General features: G+C 42.2%; 1 protein-coding gene across 7 annotated transcripts in view; it reads right to left on the minus strand.

Moving 5' to 3' along the window:
- The window catches only part of RBM33 (RNA binding motif protein 33), a 171348-nt gene that overhangs the window by 118256 nt on the left and 38670 nt on the right, over positions 1 to 14422 (minus strand). For all 7 annotated transcript variants that reach the window (XM_075922758.2, XM_075922757.2, XM_075922763.2 and 4 more), the window contains exons 7-8: positions 11674 to 11845; positions 1895 to 2103 (exon numbers count right to left, since the gene is read on the minus strand). In XM_075922758.2, the coding sequence (XP_075778873.1) occupies positions 1895 to 2103; positions 11674 to 11845 (381 nt within the window). The remainder of the gene's footprint in view (positions 1 to 1894; positions 2104 to 11673; positions 11846 to 14422) is intronic.

Raw genomic sequence — 14422 nt, forward strand, 5'->3', positions numbered from 1 at the left:
TCTATGATGCCACCTTGGGACTGGTGCTGGAGCACTTAAGGCCAAAGCCTCGGCCCTGTGCCATCAAGAGTGTCTGTCTCTTTCCCCTCTCCCCCCCTCAAGGACGGCACTTGGGTCAGGGACAAAGTCAACTTTATTAAGTCCCTTGTGGCTTGAAAGGTATCCTGCGTTGATGGCTCCAGGTGGACTTCTGCTGGAGTCCCGGCTCGGGCTGATATGAAGTCTGCCCAATCTCGAAGGTTCGGGTGTCGAGCCCACTGGTGTCCCATGTCCTTCTCGAGGGTGTAGTGTCAGCACATGCTGCGATAGAGACCGGCTCCTGCTCAGCCTCCATTTCTTCTGCAGCACCATCTCCATATTGGGGAGGCCCTGGAGTGGTGGGGTGCTTTACACACAGAGGCCAGTGTGTTCTGCCTGGCCAGCGCAGGGTTTGAGGTCGGTGCTGGACAGAGAGCCACCTCCATAAGCGAGATTTTAAGGTAAGACTCATACTCCAGCTTGGTTCACGGATTGAATCCCCTGAAAATCTTGCAGGACTCTGAAAGGTGGGCCTCCCCACGGCACTTTAGGCAGGCTTCATGGGGATCCCCACAGGGCATAGGCTTGAAGCACACGACTTGAAGCCCTGGGGCCCAGCTATGCCCCACCACAGGAGCAGGGAGCGCAAAGCGAGTCCCCACGCCAGAATGAACTACTTAACACTGAGAACTGTTTACAGAAGAGAACGAACAATTAACAGCAACTCTAAACTAAGACAACTAGGTGAGAACTGCTAAGGAGCACTTGCAGAGAAAGAACAGAGCACATTCCAATGACCATCACGGGAGGTAAGAAGGAACTGAGGGGATGGAGGGCCAGCGGGAGTATATATTAGCCGATATAGCAGCACCACTCCACAGGGCTCCCCTGCTGGCCCAACAGGTACCGCTAAGGGAAAAACTTCCGACAATGCATGCACACTGCACGCGCACACCTACATGGAACAGATATGAGCAATCATGCGAAGAAGAATACTTAGTGTTAAAAAAAAAAACTAACATCACTATTTTAACACCTTTTTAAGTCACCAGAGATAAATTCAGCAGATAAGGAAATATTTGGTCACATTTCTTCCATCTAGGTTAAGCAGCAATCAGTAATGTTGGACTTAGTGTCAAAATCATAGATGGCTCCCTTATACAACCGGAATTAACCTGTTCCTCTGTTGACCCAAAAAACAGAGTCTCTGTGTCATTTGAAAAAATGCTTGCAATTTGGATACTAAAGTGGAAACGTGACATTTCTCATACTTCCACAATGCACAACTACAATTAGGTGAATAATGAATATTTTGGGATTGGTACCAATTCTAAACAATCAGGGAAGATTTTAAAAAAATATTTGACTAAAAACTAATCTGTTCAGCAAATTGAGAAGTTCAAAAAAAGTGTGTCAAACCAAAACATTTCATTTTGATTTTGCACATTAAAGTTTTAAATTAGACTTAACACTTCAAAAGGGAGTCATTTTGAATGAAAAATTCAGAACAGTTCAATTGCAAAAAAAGGTCTAATTTTTTAAGCCTTTTCACTGACCAAAATGATATAAGAAATTAAGAATTCATGGAGTGTTTCAGCGTTGCTGAATCTACATTTTTCACATAAAAATGTTTTGGTTAACAACGTGTGTGAAGTTCTAATCACAAAAGTATGAGAAGCCCATGTTACCTTTAAGATCCATTGGAGCTGCAGTACAATAAGGTTTCAGGTTTTTGAATCTTTGTGAATGATTAAGAATAGTGGAGATTTTTTCTAAAATTCAACCTAGTTTTGAAAGACAAGGACCTACAAATCAGTGTAACTGCTATAATTATTTTCTTAAAAGTATCATTTCCATGAAGAAATTACTGTGTTACCGCTGTTGGTGGCTGTGTTGGCAGCAGTGCAGGCCTGTGATCCTTCATTCTTCCCCTTTCATTGTTGTCTCTCCTTTGTTCTCCCATTCCATGACACATTATGGAACCTCCTCTCCTCCCTCCTCTCCTTGAGCCATAGCGTCCCTGTTTAAACTGTCTTTCCCTTTCTTCAAATTCAAATAACGCTGCTTTGGCTTCTGCAGAGAGTTCTGTTATATGGGAAAAATGCGTATGTTAGCTATTTGCTATAAGGATTAGAAAGACCACAATGACTAGAGAAAAGTATCACTACAACCAAGATAAAATTTGCAAGCTCTTTGATCATCTTAAGGTGGCAATGGCATGTTAACATTTCATTAAAGCAAAATCAATGTTTTTGTGCATTTGTAACTACTACAAAGGTAAACGTAGTAGAAGGTTAAGAAATTACCATGAAAATATTATTTTACTGTTGCAATCTGCCTTACAGTTGTCGATTGTTGCTTAAGAAGTTTAAGTTACATGAAAGTAACTACATTGTCAGCTAGTAACTTAATTGTGTTTACCCACAGAAAAAACATTCAGAAAATGAAGCGGCAAGAAACACTAAAGAAAATGTTATACTGAGTCTGCCACCATAACCAGTTTTAAATGCTTCTGTTCTGTACATTTGTCTTATGTCAAAGACCTCTTTTGTACATTTGAACAAATTCAGATAATGCCATTTTTAAGAAACATGAAAGAACTAAATAATGCACACATTCTTATGCAATTTATTTTCCTGTGTATGTGCCTCAAAAAAAGGGGGGTGAGCTTTACAGGTAAACAAAAACTAAATATGCATTACAGATTTTGGGTCCATCTACAACTGAGAGCCTGATTACAAGAACTGTCCCCAATTCGTTTACAACATGGCTAAACGCTGTATAGGAGATGGCACTGTACAAGGACCTAGAGCTAAGTCAAAACTCAAGGCAACGCCCTTTACTAGGTCAGGGGATAACTATGCTGTAACTGAGTCAGGGGACTAAGCTATAGTATAAGTGTTGACTAACATACAAAGTCTGCACTAATTTTTATAAAATAGAGTGAGTTTCACCAGCAGCATGCAGAAGAAGCATACTTTATTTTAAGGAGGCCCATTTAGTGACAAGCAATACAATAAGCTAAATACTTAACTAGAAAAATCATTAATAAATACGGTGTAATTATTTATTATACAAATATGCAACCTACTGCTTTTGAAACCAACTTTTCCTTTCATCTTAACTGGAAACTAAACAATATTAGAACATGTATTTGCTGTATGATAAAATTAACTTACAAATCCTTTTATAAATAAAAATAAATAATAATCCATGTTTAATGTTACAATTTGAAGGGGCAGAATCAAGACATTTGATTCTCATAATACCATCAAAAATTGAACGTTTTGAAAAAGTATTTATTTTGCATGTCTGAAAGCATTGCTGGGTATAAATCAGTTCACACTCTAAATGACTCCTCCCCCCCCCCCGCCCTCTTACTCCCCCACCCCGCTTTCCATTCCTTCTCTCCCTGCCCCCATCCCCAACTATTTATTTTGGAAATGGACCTTTAATACTCCATTCATCTGAAGAAGAGGGTTGTGTCCACGAAAGCTCGTATCACCAGCACATATTTTCTTAGTCTTTAAGGTGCTGCTAAACTATTCATTGTTTAAGTTTTTCCAGTTAGTCTATAACTCGGCTACCCCTCTGATGCTTCTACTTAGTTATTTTCCCATTCTGTATGGTCCTTCACACAACCATGTGGTGAAAAATCTAAAAGAATGTGATTAAGCCACAAATATGGCATATGAAACAATAGCTAAAGCTACTTAGATCACTGATTTAAAGTTACTTTAAGTGATCTCATTAAGCTTTGAAGTTCACAGCTGACTGAGGTGTGTCTGTGACAGGAGCAAAAATAGGAACCCACTGCTGTTCTTACTTGGTTGGAGACTCTTTGTGTTTGAATTGTGAATGCTGTATATTTGCAATACAAAAGGTAAGAAGGGTTTAGAATTTTGAGTATTACAAATTTAGCAAAAACTGCAGACACCTTAACATTCACTATATATTTGAGCAGTTTTGGGCAAGTTGCTGGTGAGAAGATGAGGCCAAGTTGGGCAAGGAGGAGAAAGTTGGATTACTGGCTGGTGTATGCTTCTGTTAGCTAAAGCAATATACAGGCAGTCCCCGAGTTACGCGGATCCGACTTATGTCGGATCCGCACTTACGAATGGGGCTCTCTCGCCCCGGAGCTCGCAGGCAGCGGGACCGCTCAGAGTGCAGCAGTCCCGCCACCTCGACCTCCGGGGCGAGAAAAGCTGCTCCGGGTGCCCCATGTCTGCTGGGGACCGTCTCCAGCAGACCAGGGACACCTGGAGCAAAGCCGGGGAGGCGAGGGGTCCCGCACCTCTGAGGCTTTGTTCTGGCAAAGCCTCAGAGGCGCGGGACTCCGCCGCCACTGCCGCTTTGCTCCCGGTGCCTCTGGTCTGCTGGGGACCGTCTCCAGCAGACCAGGGACACCTGGAGCAAAGCCGGGGAGGTGAGGGGTCCCACACCTCTGAGGCTTTGTTCTGGCAAAGCCTCAGAGGCGCGGGACTCCGCCGCCGCTGCCGCTTTGCTCCCGGTGCCTCTGGTCTGCTGGGGACCGTCTCCAGCAGACCAGGGACACCTGGAGCAAAGCCAGGGAGGCGAGGGGTCCCGCACCTTCTGAGGCTTTGTTCTGGCAAAGCCTCAGAGGCGCGGGACTCCGCCGCCACTGCCGCTTTGCTCCCGGTGCCTCTGGTCTGCTGGGGACCGTCTCCAGCAGACCAGGGACACCTGGAGCAAAGCTGGGAGGCGGAGGGGTCCCGCCAGAGCAAAGCCTCAGGGGCACCGGGAGCGAAGCCCCAGCCGCGGCGCGGCACCCCGCTGCCACTGCGGCTTTGCTCCCCGTGTCCCTGGTCTGCTGGGGGGTGGGGGGGTGCAGCTAGTGCCCCCTCCCCCCCCGGCAGACCAGGGAGATATGAAGCAAAGCCCCGGGCCTGTGGTAGAGCAGGTGGGGCGCTGCCAGTTGGTCCCGCAGCACCGCTCCTTGGTGCTACTGGACCAACCCGGCAGCACCCCAGCTGCTCTGCCCCAGGAGTCCTGATTCAGCTGCTGCTGATCAGTTTCAGCAGCGGCTGAATCAGGACACCTGGGGCAGAGCAGCTGGGGTGCTGCTGGGTTGGTCCAGTAGCGCCGAGGAGTGGCGGCGCTACTGGACCAACCCAGCAGCACCCCAGCTGCTCTGCCCCAGGCGTCCCCAAGTCAGCCGCTGCTGAAACTGACCAGTGGCTAACTACAGGAAGCCCCTGCCCTGGGCTTCCTGGAATCAGCCGCTGATCAGTTTCAGCAGCAGCTGACTTGGGGATGCCTGGGGTTCTTAAGTTGAGTCTGTATGCAAGTCAGAACTGGCGTCCAGATTCAGCCGCTGTTGAAACTGATCAGTTTCAGCAGCGGCTGAATCTGGACGCCGGTTCCGACTTACATACAGATTCAACTTAAGAACAAACCTACAGTCCCTATCTTGTACATAACCCGGGGACTGCCTGTACTAAGCAGTAATTCCTCTTCCCATCCAGCACCTGGCTTTGGGAGGACAACAGCCCTGTGCCAATCAAGGAGAATGTGCAAGGTCGTTTTAAGAAGGGGGAAAGACTTCAACTTTGTTAAAATCTCAATATGCTACTAAAAGATCTCACCAGTTACTTTAAAAATATTTATAGGTACTTTTTTCCCTAGCCACTTAGATCTCATACAAAGAGAGGCTTGCTAGGAGCAGCTTTAAAGGCTTGGAGAGATGACTGCAGCCCTTCGCCAGATGGAATAGATTATGAAAAGAAGGACAAACTGCACTGGACAATTTATTGTCTTGTAGTTTGTAGATAAAGATAATGGAGTTCTGATCTAGCACTTGTGTCTCATTTTTCTTCTTGTGTATGCAGGCTGATGCCCGTATATAATGTTTCAAGGTACAAATTTCAGTTGTGTTGGTCCCTAAAAATGCAGTAAATTGGGGGAAAAGGAGAGGTGCCTACAACTGTGTACTCACAGCTATTCTTCCCATTCTATGAACTATATCTAGCAGCGGACAAACACAGATGACATGCTCAATTTTTCAGCTAACAAATACAGTTCCTTAAAATTATGAATGTAACAACAGGGTTAGACTGGATACTGCTCTGTGGCAAAACTACAGCAGCACTACTATGAAGATAGTGATTATTTGGATATGATTTTGTTTTATTGCAGTTTAAAAAAAATTAACAAATATTTCATTGTAGGACTGTGAAAGCACTTAGAAATCAAAAGAGATAAAGTGTTTTAATTCTTTGCCCTAAAAGAACAAAAATCAACTTGGAGGTTCCAACTTTATCCCTTAGCCCTGCAAACATGCATCTGCATAGTACTCCACTGCAGTCAGTAAAGGCCCCTTGCAGCTGTGCCATTGTACTGCTTTGGTGAAAACGCTACTATGCTGATGGGAAAGCTTCTCCTGTGAGCATAGTTATAGGCAGTAGCTATGTCAGTGGCAAAAGGTCTCCAATTGACAATGTGCTATTTATGGAGGAGAAGGGGAGTTTAGTATTTATGTTGCTCAGGCGTGTGGATTACTCATATTTCTGAGTGATGTAGTTATACCGATAGGTGTCTGGAATGTTGACCTGGCCTAAGACTCCACACAGGAGTATAGTGTCTGTACATTTATGTGATCTATGTGTAGACTCAAAGTCTGAATCATGATATTTTGTGTGCTTCCTGATTGGAGCACTCAGACTTGCATCATTACTGCATTGTATGTTTCCACATGTGTATGAAAGTGCAATAAATTTAATGAAATATTTTATTTCAGACCAAAAACTCCCTTTGTTCAAAAGTTAGATGTTATACCAAGCATAAATGGATTACATTGTACATATTATTGCTGATATCAGCATCACTATACAGCAATACTGCAGTTCCAGCTGCTTTGTGTATGGCTTTCCATAGCATGGAAGTCATTTTTTTTTTTTTTTTTTTTTTTTGTAAATCAGAAATAGAGGGAGGAGTTGCTGGGAAAAGCAGGAAAATGGAGAAGAGCTGTTTTTAAGAACGCTGCTGGCTTTCGATTGTACCAGCCCAAAAGAGGTAATTCCTCCTCTTTCCTTGAAGTTTGTTGCATACATGCATACACAATGTAAGCTCTACATAGCCAGCCAATAATATTACATGGTCAACACTGAGCACATAAAAAAGCTTTATTTAATATTTCTCTCAGAGGATGAAATGAGCACTCTCAGAAGCTTGTTTTATATCCTTCCCAGAACATGTCTCCCTAACATCTTTTCAAAACCACCAATTATATTTTCTTTGTTAAAAACCCCACACACATTTATGAAGTTTCAACACCATTCATAAGAGAATAATTTTTACATTTTATATATTTATTTTCCCAACAGACAAATTCAAATCTTAACTTCACAATTCTCTCTCATACGCATACACAGTTAATGCAGTGAATCAGCAATTATTTTTCTAGTGGCTCTAAGTGTCAAGATTAATTTCACTAACCCTGGTAATAAAATGGTTTCAAATGACATCTTTAATCAGCAAGTAAGAATGCTTCCCTCCAATAGAGACAAGCTGTCACTAAAGGTCACCAAAATGTGACAGGATGAAAATTACGTTTGTAACTTCAACTGAAATGTTAATTTGTCTTTAAGTGTTTTCTCAACTATGTCCAGACTGTAAAGTAAAGAGATGTAGCTATGCAACAAAGTTTCATTTTTAAATCAGTAATCCCAGGAGCAGGGCTGGTATTTATATGCAAATGACAAATTTTGCATTGCTGTTAGTTTAACAGCTAAAAAGCATCAATTATTGCATGTCCTTTCATTAACAGAAACAAAAATTAAACAAATCACATTTACAGAAACTGTTCTAACAAAAGCAACTGGCAAAACATACAAACATAGAACTAATCAAATGCTATTTATTTTAGTTCGTAAGTCATTTTATTTTTTTTTTGTAATCTGAACCATGTCTCAAACCACCCACAAAACTTGATATAGACTAATATAAAAGCACTGTTCCCCTTTAATCTCTTAAGCATTCAGTTATTACAAAGCCACTTGGATATACTTCAGTCTGTTTACAGCCACCATTTCCCTTAATACTAGCAGCTACAAAATTTTATGCAAGTGTCTACAATAGTTCAACAGATTTCATTTAAAAAAATCACTTCAGTTAAGCCAGCGATACACTTGTGTGTAGACTAGACATACATATGAGGGTGCTAGTGCATTCAGGATCACCTCATATCTAGACTACTTATGCATTATTATTAGAATGCTTTGGAGTGAAGCCTTTCTAGAGAGCACCTCTCATCCCCATCAGTATGCCTTCATCAAGGCTGGGCAAAATACTGCCCCTGGGGTCAGATCTGGCCCGTGGATCACCCCGCTGAGACCCTCAGGCACACAGTTGCCATGGGTTTAAAGCACAGTCTGGTGGATCTCTGCTCCGGAAGGAGAGGGAGGCTTCGTGTGATCTCCCCACCACCAGCCCAATCCTCAGCTCCTACTGGCCAGAAACAGCCAACCAATAGGAATTGACCCCAGCCAATCTCTCAGCTCCTATTGGCTGGAAACAACCAAACAATAGGTACTGAGAGTTTGGCCTGGGAGATGGGGGCAGCACAAGCCTCTTCCCCCTTCCAGAGCTGAAAGCCACATGGACGGAATAGCCTGCAGCTCTACGTGATCTGGGGCCGCAGCAGGCAGGGAGCCCAGCCTGCCTTGGAGGTGTTGGCCAGGAAAAACTAGGTAAGCATCTACCAGCCAGAGCCTGCCTCTGGCACCTCTGCCCCTCCCACAACACGAATCCCTCCCTCAGGTTGCTATCCAAACCCTCCGCACTCCCCTGCCCCAGGTCACAACTACCTCCCAGGCTCTGTACCCTCTCTTACACTGCTCCCCCAGGCCAGAATCCTCTCCTGCACCCTCCCAGACCCTGCACCAACCCTCTGACCCAGGTCACAACCCCCCTCCTTCACCCAAACTCCCTCTCAGAGCTCACACCATCTTCTGCACCCCCGTCTCTTACTCCATAAGCCTTTCTGTACCCAGCCTCCTTCCACGACCCTGCACCACCTTGACAGAGAAGTGCAGCCCTTGACCACTTTCCAAAATCTTGGCGTGTCCCCCACCAAAAATGATTGCCCATCCCTGTTCTATATAGAGAACAAAATATGAGTTCATTCATTGGCCAGATTTAATAATAGTCTTCTCTGATTTGAAACTACCAAGATCTCAGGGTCCACTGAGATTGTCTCATTCATACATTTGACATGGATTACATGCCATGAATTTTGCTGCGCCAATCAGACCTACATCTGTAGCATAATTCTTGTTGACAGGATTCGTCAGAGCGAATACATTTCTGAAATAAAAACTATTTCCTTTCTCCCCGCCCCTCCTTCCCCTCAACAGCTTGAACTCATTGATTGTCAAGAAGAATCAAATTTCTTACACCATTTTTCTTCATTATTCTTTTTTTTTGAGTACCTAAAAGGGTGTTATTTAGGAGGAGGAAGAAAAATTGTTCTCCTTGACCTCTGCTGATAGAACAAGAAGCAATGGGCTTCAATTGCAGCAAGGGAGGTTTGTGTTGAACATTAGGAAAAACTTCCTGTCAGGGTGGTCAAGCACTGGAAGAAACTTGTTTAGGGAGGTTGCTGAATCTCAATCATTAGAGATATTTAAGAGCAGTTAGATAGACTATCAGGGTATGTCTAGACTACATTGCTCCATCGACGGAGCCATGTAGATGAGGTTTCTAGACATAGGGAAATGAAGCGGCGATTTAAATAATCGCCACTTCATTTCCCTTTTTCGAGTACACTAATCTACATGGCTCCGTCGATGGAGCCATGTAGTTTAGACGTTCCCTCAGGGATGATCTACAGGATGCTTGATCCTGCTATGAGTGCAGGGGATTGGACTGGACGACCTCTCAAAGTCCCTTCCAGTTCTAGTATTCTATGATTCGTACTGTTGAACTACAGAGGAATCTCAAGAACGGCAATTCGGAGGAGTCTCTCTGAAGCAAGATATTTTGCCTTGATGGAGTTTAGGAAACTGGTGGTTATGGAAGGAAAAAAGGCCCTTAATCTCCCCCTCCATAAAAGATGCTCTTACAGGAAAATCTGGAGGTTTAGGACACAGTGGCTTTCTTCTGAAGGTAAGCAGAAAAAACCTGATAACTGAATTAATGTACACTAACTTCCAGTGAGAGGCTCTTTCCTTGCCACCTTCTTTACCTGAAGAGGGACCAGAGTTAAAAAAAAACAAGAGCCCTTTACTCTTGTGAATATAGCTTCTGCAGTCTTCCAAAAAATATTCCAGACATCTTACAGAAAATTTTAATACCTCATGGGTGGCGCCATAAGTATCTGCAAGCATCAATGTCAGCACCATCTGCACTCAAGGCCTTGCAGACTAATGGCATCTGATAAGCTCCCCTCCCATTCCCTCTCAAGTTAGCTGCTTCATATTTTGACTCTTCAGGAAGACATCCAAATCTCTTTCCACAGTTTGAATTGATACTTAAGTTTCTGCAGTAGAACTGTGATCACTGTACAAAGGCAAATACTTCACCGACAGCCATATTTTGAATCTGGCTAGTCTTGATTCTAGATCATTGTGTATTAGCATCTAATCCCTGTAGTACCAAGCACTTCTAGCATCAAATGCTGGTACTGATTAGGACATCAAGATATATACTAAAAGTGCTGCATTATCTGAAATCCAACACAAACAGTAGCCTCAGTGATTCTCAACAGGGCAATGATTTTTTTTTTTTTAAATATCACAGTATCAAATAATTCAGTATTACCACATAGGAAGACTTGGTGAAAGTAACCCCTTTCCAAGATACCTCACTGTGACTATTTGGACAGATGGACTAAAACTGGGCAAATAAGAGAAAGCCGAAAATCAATTTATCACTTTTTCCACTGAAATTGCACATAATGTCATAACAGTTTATTAGCTAATAAATAAAAAGTCTTATTAGGAATAGCATATAATGGCTTTCCCACTTCAATGCTGAAACACGTGCCAAGCACACATTCACTGCAGCTGGATATATCCTGTGTGCCAATGTACCAGGGCAAGTTGTTTTCAATCAGTGTGATATTTACTATTATTGTGAGCCTTAACACAAGCATGAAAATCTGCAGGGGTTATTTATAAGTTGGAAATACTAAAACAGTAGTGGGAATTTCCCCAGTGTATAGCCAGCTGCTGTTTAAAAGGCATAGGTGCTAAAATGAGGGATGCCAAGAGTGCTGCAGCACCCTCTGATTTGAAGTGGTTTCCATTATGTATAGGATTTTCAGTTTGTCTCGATGGCTCACAATATCCCCTATAAAAAAAACTGTTCCAGAACCCTTGTTAAAAGGACAGCCTGATGAGAAGATGGGGCTAAGTGGTAAGAGGGAGAGAAAGCTTCAAAGAATACACATTGCATTGGCTTTTGAAAAAGCATATTCTTCTTCTGATTATCTGAAGGAGGAGGACAACTAAAACTATTAGGAAAAGAAGCAACAGAAGACTGGACAGCTTGGATATAGACAAGCAGAATCTATGGCAAACTACATTCTTTTAACTTAAGAACAACATTTACTGGCGAATAGGGTTTTACATAATTAAATGCTTTCCTTTCTTTTATTGTCATTATTTATTATAGTCCATCCCCACAGAATCTTACCCAAAGTTTCTGGAATGTTTCTCCTCTCTCTTGTTATGTCTGAGAGCCTAATGATTGTTCCTTCTTTTCGTTCAGTTTTGAAACGCTGTCGTCCAGATTCTTCATCCTCCTCCTCCTCTTCATCAGATTCTTCTTTTGTTTCCTCCTGAAGTTCCAGAGTTTCAATAGCTGCCTGCATCACAAGAAAAAGAGATGTATACAAACTAGTGTTACCAGAGACATTCTCTCTCACACTAGAAACAACCTTTTTTTAAAAGAAAATCTGGCAAGATAAGAAACATCAATGTCTTGTATAAGGGCTCCACTGTCTATACCTTTCTGGTATGAATAATTGTTGTGCACACACTGAGAACAAGTGATTCACCATATCTTATGGGTTTGCTTGGCTACAATATACAATAACTACATATCTAAGGTATACATGATTTCTGTAAAACACTTCTAACCAACTGTTGGAACTAAGCAGGGATGGGGTTCACCTTCTGAGGAAGGGGAAGAGAGTATCTGGATTCACACTGGCTAATCTAGTGAGGAAGGATTAACTAGGTTAGATAGGGACAGCGGAGCAAAGCCCACAGGTAAGTAAAAAACATGGAGACCTGGGAGATGGGTCGGAAATGGGAGGGAGCATGGGTTATAACAGAAGTGAAGGAGGGACAAGGCAGAACGGGGGCAAAATCAAATCAGTATTTTAGATGCCTGTATACAAACACGAGTAGTACGGGAAATAAGCAGGAACAACTTGAAGTGCTAATAAATAAACATAGCTATGACATAGTTGGCATCACAGAGACATGGTGGGATAATACACACGACTGGAATATTGGTATAGAAGAGTACAGCTTGCTCAGGAAGGATAGGCAGGGGGGAAAGGGAGGTGGTGTTGCCTTATATATTAACAATTGATACACTTGGATTGAGATTGAGATGAGCATAGGAGAAAGACTTGTTGAATCTCTGGGTTATGTTAAAAAAATGGTGATGGCAAGCCAGGGAAGGGTGATGGCATGCTAGTGGTATACTAACAGACCACCTACTCAGGCAGAAGAGGTGGATAAGGAAGGCTTTTTTAAACTAACAAAATAATCCAAAGCACAGGATTTGGTGGTGATGGGGGACTTCAACTATCCAGATATCTTTTGGGAAACTAACAGCAGGGCAAGATTATCCAGTAAGTTCTTAGACTGCATTGGAGACAATTTTTTTATTTCAGAAGCTTGAAAAAGCTACTAGAGGGAAGTTGTTTTAGATCTGAATTTAATAAATACGGAGGAACTGGCTGAATATCTGAAAGTGGAAGGCAGCATGGGTGAAAGTGAACATGAAATCAGAATTCATGATTCTAAGGAATGGTAGAAGGGAGAACAGCAAAATAGAGACAATGGATTTCAGGAAGGCAGATTTTAGTAAACTCAGAGCTGGTAGGTAAGGTCCCATAGGAAGTAAGACTAAGGGGGAAAACAACTAAAAAGAGTTAGCAGTTTTTCAAAATAACATTATTAAGGGACCAAAATAAAACTATTCCACTGCATAGGAAAGATAAAGTATGGCAAGAGACCATCTTGACATAACCAGGAGATCTTACATGACCTAAAAATCAAAAAGTAGTTGTATAAAACGTGGAAATTAGATCAAATTGCAAAGGATTAATATAATATATAATGCAAGTATGCAGGGGCAAGATTAGAAAAGCAAAGGCACAAAACGAGCTCAATCTAGCTAGATACATAAAAGGTAACAAGATAACATTCTACAAATAAATTAGAAGCAAGAGGAAGACCAAGAACAGGGTAGGCCTATTGCTCAATAAAGAGGGAGAAACAGGAAATTTTGAAATGGTAGACGTGCTTAATAACTTCGTTTTGGTTTTCCTCAAAGAAGATCGATGACAACGGGATGCCTAACATAGTGAATGCTAGTGGAAATGGGGAACGTTTAGAAGTTAAAATAATTTTTTTTTAAATTGCTTAGAAAACGTAGATGTCTTCAAGTCACCAGGGCCTGATGAAATGCACCCTCAAATGTTCAAGGAGCTGATACAGGAGGCATCTGAACCTTTTAACTATCATCTTTGAAAAGTCATGGAAGTCAGGAGAAATTCCAGAAGATGGAAAAAGGCAAATATAGTGCCCAGCTATTAAAAATGGAAATAAGAACAACCCAGGAAACTATAGAGCAGTCAGTTTAACTTCTGTGCCAGGGATGATAATGAAGCAAGGAATTAAAAATTCATCTGCAAACATCTGAAAGAAAGTAAGGTGATAGGTAACAGCCAGCATGGATCTGTAAAGAACAAACCATGCCAAACTAATCTTATAGCTTTGTTTGATATGATAACTTTTATGGTTAAGGAAGAAAACAGTGGACTTGCTATCCCGAGACTTTAGTAAAACATTTGATAATGTCTCGCGTTACCTTCCTAATCAATAAACTAGGAAAATACAACCTAGATGGGGCTACTACAAGATGGATGCATAACTGGATAACCATTCTCAGAGATCCACAGTCATGCTGGAAGGGAGTTCCGCAGGGGGTCAGTTTTGTGACCAGTACAGTTCAATATCTTCATCACCGATTAATGTGTGCTTATTAGGTTTGAAGATTGTACCAAGCTCAGGCGGGGGAGAGGGCGGAGGAGGGTGTTGCAAGTGCTTTGGGGGATATGGTCATAAATTTAAAAATGATCTGGAGAAATGGTATGAGGTAAATAAGATGAAGTTCAATAAGGACACATACAAAGTACTCCACT

This window comes from Pelodiscus sinensis, chromosome 2 (genome assembly GCF_052426305.1).
Source record: "Pelodiscus sinensis isolate ZL-2025 chromosome 2, ASM5242630v1, whole genome shotgun sequence".
Classification (NCBI taxonomy): Eukaryota; Metazoa; Chordata; order Testudines; family Trionychidae; genus Pelodiscus; species Pelodiscus sinensis.